The 5,100-nt window shown below is 31.7% G+C and overlaps 1 protein-coding gene across 1 annotated transcript; it reads left to right on the top strand.

The window, feature by feature from the left end:
* Positions 808 to 1,630, top strand: LOC104739692. The gene has a single exon (XM_010460128.2). It carries the CDS (start codon positions 965 to 967, stop codon positions 1,298 to 1,300), a length of 336 nt encoding a protein of 111 aa, XP_010458430.1. The 5' UTR covers positions 808 to 964; the 3' UTR covers positions 1,301 to 1,630.

Here is a 5,100-nt window from a genome sequence, read left to right as displayed (position 1 = left end):
CTTCACCGGATAAGATGATGGTTTTCACGTTTGTTAATATGGGCGTGTTAAAACTTAGGACAAACAAAATGCTGAAAACAATACTGAGCGAGACAAAAACAAAAAGAAAGAGAAAAAGAGTTTTTGTTTATCCATTATATAGTTACCAATGATTTTCTAAAATCCTTGATTTGTCCTTTCAAACATATCAAAAATTATGTTTTAACTTCAATCCTGTTTGCACAAAAAAAAAAAAAAAAAAAACTTCAATCCTATATATAAGAAACAATCGATCGAGTTACATATTTTGTATTTGTGTTCCGAAGACTTGCATAACTGTTTACTTAAATAAGCTCATATCTATAGTTTAAAAGCTTTTTAAAGAAGTTGGTTCCATAAGAGAAACCTCAAATGCAATATTTAAAGTAACCTGCAGGCCGCATGATCTAGCCCTAATAAAAATGACCTAGAAATTAAAAATTTGAAAACTTTAGGAATCGTTTGCTTACTTCTCTCATGCTCCTTTATTCCCTCCAAGTACTCTCTGCCCTCACTCATCAGTAAACAAGTAATAAATATGATGAGTATTTTTTAAAGTACGTACAACTCTATATCACTGTCTTTATATAATTTTTAAATTATTTCGGTCCAATAATTAAATTTGAAAATATAAAAAAAACAAATAACCTTATCAATAATTTATATTCATAAAAAGAGGAAAATTACCGAACTGAATCGACATCACTGCCGATCTGATGTAATTAATACGTTGTTGACTATAAAACCATCCTCTGAGAAAAAATGTCCCCTTCACTTCATACTCGCGAGTCGCCACCAAAGTTCACCACACACAATAAAAGTAACTTACAGTATTTTTTTAAAAAAGAGAGAGAGAAAACAAAACGTCTCACTCAATCCCTCCCTCCACATATTGATCCTTAACAAATCCCCTGTTTTCTCCACTTCACGTCCGAGAGAAGAAGTCATGGGAATATCAAACCAACCTCACCACCACCAACTCGAAGGAGGTGAGATACGAGAAACTGCCGACGGTAAAAAATGGGTCATCGCTGGAATTACCTCACGTTCGCCGCTCAAGCAGATTAATCTATCCCCAGGTGTCACAGTCACCGAAACAGAGGATCAAGATCAGTGTCCTACAACACCTACGGCTGTTTCCTTCAGAATTCCAAGGGTTCAGCCGTGTCCAGCGGCTCCAAGGAAGAGTAAGCCGTCCTCTAAATGCAGTTACAGCGCGGCCACTAGAGAATTCTTCTCTCCGCCTGACCTCGAAACCGTTTTCATTCAGAGAGCTAGTTAACTCTGTTTTCACAAGTCTCTCACCTCTCTCTCTCTCTCTCTCTCTTTCTAACCTTCTCTAGGGTTTCAAATCATAGGATAATATATTCTCTCTGTTTTAGCTTAAATTCTCGATTCTGGTTTAGCACTTGGGTTCTTGAACTAAGAAACTAAATTTACTCTATTTGCTTGTATCAATGTTAGGTGTTAGGACACTAATCAAGGTTAGTGAATAGAAAGTGTTTCATGTTTATGTACATTTCATCTCCTCCTGTTTTCAGTAGAATTTAGGTATATAATTTTTACCTTTTTTCCATTTACAATTTTTGTATTTTAATTTCTTGATCTTGGTTATTTTTAGTCATTCTTTAATTTAGCACTCAAAATCATTTGAAAAAGAAACTAAAAAATATTGTATATATATATATATACATGTCATTCTTTCTCAATGTAGTTATATTTTCATGGAAGTTTGAGATGATATTAACAATCACTAACAATATGGTTCACAGATCAAAAGTTTTACACTTTATCTACCTTATTGTTTACTTTTATCTCTATCTTTTTTTTTTTTAGACAAAAACTCTTTACAAATAAAAAGTAATCTTTCTTCTTTGTTTAAAAACTAAAAGAATCTGTTTTTATTCATTTCTAAAATGGTTGGAAACTTGAAAGAATGCAAAAATCTCTCTCTTTATATCCAAAGAACACGGGAGTGTCTTCTTCTCGTTAGATCTCAACAATCTCTTCATTTTATCGCAAAAATTTTCCACCACTTGGAGTGTTCTAACAGTTGTATATGTACATGATAATGCACGCATTTATTGTTTACATCATTCGCATAATCTAGGACATGGTTGGAGAATTTTTGTTAAAGAAGCTTTTCTTTTGTTATACATCAAAAACTTTATTTGGGGGTGGCATCTAATCGGTTTTCCCGGTTTTTTTTGTTTTTTCTCATTCCAAAAATTTTACATGAACTGAGTAAGATATGTTTAATTTTCACTTTTAAACAGTTTTATAAAACACAACTTTAAGAATTTTCAAACTGTATCTGTCAATCTGTCATTTTAAATTTGATCTGCTTTAAAAATATTTGTCGACCTGTTTGGAGTTCTTTATATTTTGTTTAACTTATGCACAAAAATGCATGCAATTACGTTGGTAATATTTTAAATGCGTCAGAAATAAATAAAGGATTTTTTTAATATGCATCAAACGTCATTCGATGATAAGTGACAGCCACCGACGACGCAAGTGGAATCCTAGAAAAGAATACGCCAAAAAGTTTTTAGTTATGTTCTCATTGTATCAAAATTTCCAAATTTTGGAAGTTTTCGATCGGTTTTGTAATAGTATTATTTTTGTCTTCTTTTCCGTCGAATAATATTATTTTTGTCTAAATAACTATTATCGTACTATACATATCATCATCTTTTTTAGTTTTTTTTTTTGTGGTTTTCCTTATTTTAATATGTGTATATGATGTTACGAATATGCGAATATAGTCTCTTTCTTGGTAGCATGATTGTACATAATGCTGTGGTTTGAAATTTTGAATGTGATCAATAATTATACGGCTCATTTGTCAGGTTAAACCACATCTATATTAACATATTATAATACGGAATCTTATTGTAGTAGTATATATGCTTACAAAGGTTAACCTTTTTATCAATAGAAAAGAAAAAGAGATTAGTAATATTATAAGTGGCGAAGTAGCAATCTATTCATGTAAATGAACAAGCCTTTTCTTGTGAGTGAATTAACTAGCAGTTGATTTACCTCTTGAAGTTTTTCCCCATATTTTGGATCAAATTTGAGTGCCTCCATGTTGTGGTACACGGTGTGTGCACACGTCAATCTTCTCATAGGTGTTTATGATAATTCCAGCACCAAAACAACCTACAATATGTAAGCCAAAGTAAAAAAAAAACTTAGCGATTACAATTACTATTAGTATTACTGACTATATAAGAAGTATACCTTTCGGTTGTTTCCAGATTAACAACGGAAGAAATGATGCGCCGAGCAAGCTTGGAGAACATTTTTAACCCGAAAGGTGAAAACGGTTCGTGGTCATCTGTTAAGTAAAATAAATAAGAGATAATTTTAAAAAAAAATTAACAGATGATCAAGTCCTACTTTTCCAATTACTTTCCAAATGAAGAAAAAGTACCACCTAAACGACGTCAAAGCTAGAAAGAAGAAAAGTCTCGTCAACATGACAAAGTTTGAAAGTGAATTACTGCTCGTCAGTATTAGTGTAAAATGTATTACTTATTTCTTTTATGTATTTCTCCTCTCCTCCTTGTTGACTGAACAAATAATGTATATCCAACATCCTTACAGTTACAAAAAAAAATAAAAGAAAACAAATGTATGAATGTTACCTTTTAAAAGAAAACATATTTGGAGAATCACATTGAAAAAGGTGCTAATTATTGGACTCCACATGGTTAAAGATCCCATAATTTGGCGATCCCGGTGCGTTGTACTTGAAAGAGCCGATAACCTCATCCTTCAAAAACTGAAAATTGTACTATTATAAAGTTATTTTAGTGCGAGTTTTAAGTATAATTATTGCAAAAAAGAAATGAAAATGAGTAATATCATTAGATCGTAGAAAGAAATTGACCAGTAAATTAATCGGTGAAGATTTCAAACTGCATTGACACTTGCTATGTTTTTCTAGACACGTGGTTTAACCAACAATTCAATAGTTCATGTTGGATAATGCAACTTATCCGTATAAGAAGCAGTTATAGCGACGTGAAAGAAAGAAAAAAAATCTGACCAAATTCAGAGGAATTATTACAAATTTTCTATGCGTCTTTGGTTACAAACTACATCTAATTTGAGTTAATAACCTTTTCACTGCAACAAAAGCTTTGTTATGTTGTATACATTTCCTTTTTTATATATTACTAGATTTGATGCCAAACATTTCCCAAGAAAAGAACAACATATACATGCAACGACATGTTTGTACACAGATTAAAACAATAGGTAACAAATGGAGTAAATTTCATATATAATATTAACCACAATTATATATGGATCTTTCCGTCTTCATAACATCAAAAAGGAAATTATTAAAACTTTCACCTAGCTATTTGCTCGCCATGTTCAACCTGTTGTCTGTTTGACGAACCATATATGCAATTCTTTCTGTCATCCCAAATGTGGTTTAGTTGTCTAATTCAAATTGGATGTAAAAAGTCTAACAAAGAGTTTATGTCCAGAGAAGTTTGAAGAGTATAAACGCAAGTCATTTCGCAAAAAAATTTGTTTGTTTTTCTTTTCATGTCTTTTTGGTTTGTCTAATTCAAAATCAGCTTTTACTAATATTTTATAACATTGTGTAAAGCATATTTTTTCGCTGGGCATCAAACTAGGAGCACAACAGAACCAACCATTGGGTTTAACAACTAGGCCACCATATCCGGTGATTAAAACAAATGCATTAACCAGAGTGCATGGACAGAAAAAACGTGGAAACATAGGAACGCACAACTACTCAAAGAAAGAAGTCAGCAACAACGTAGCATGCACTTGTCGAGTGAGCTTTTGTCGTTTCTTGTAGTTGAAATTTCTAAAAGGTTCCTTTCTTTTTGTTAGATAAGTTTTTTCTTATGTTAAAGTTGTTAAATAAGTTACTTATTTAATAAACCATATTTACTTTCATTTTTCGTTTGATTTCTAATGTTTTTCTTAGTTGTATGTTTCTTCCGTTTGTAATGTCTTTTTTATCTACTAATGATACCATCAACAATGAGATCCGATACATTTTACAAACACCGCCAGCTTAAGTTGGATTTA

This window comes from Camelina sativa, chromosome 14 (genome assembly GCF_000633955.1).
Source record: "Camelina sativa cultivar DH55 chromosome 14, Cs, whole genome shotgun sequence".
NCBI classification, from domain to species: Eukaryota; Viridiplantae; Streptophyta; class Magnoliopsida; order Brassicales; family Brassicaceae; genus Camelina; species Camelina sativa.
This window is presented reverse-complemented; position numbering and strand designations above follow the sequence as displayed.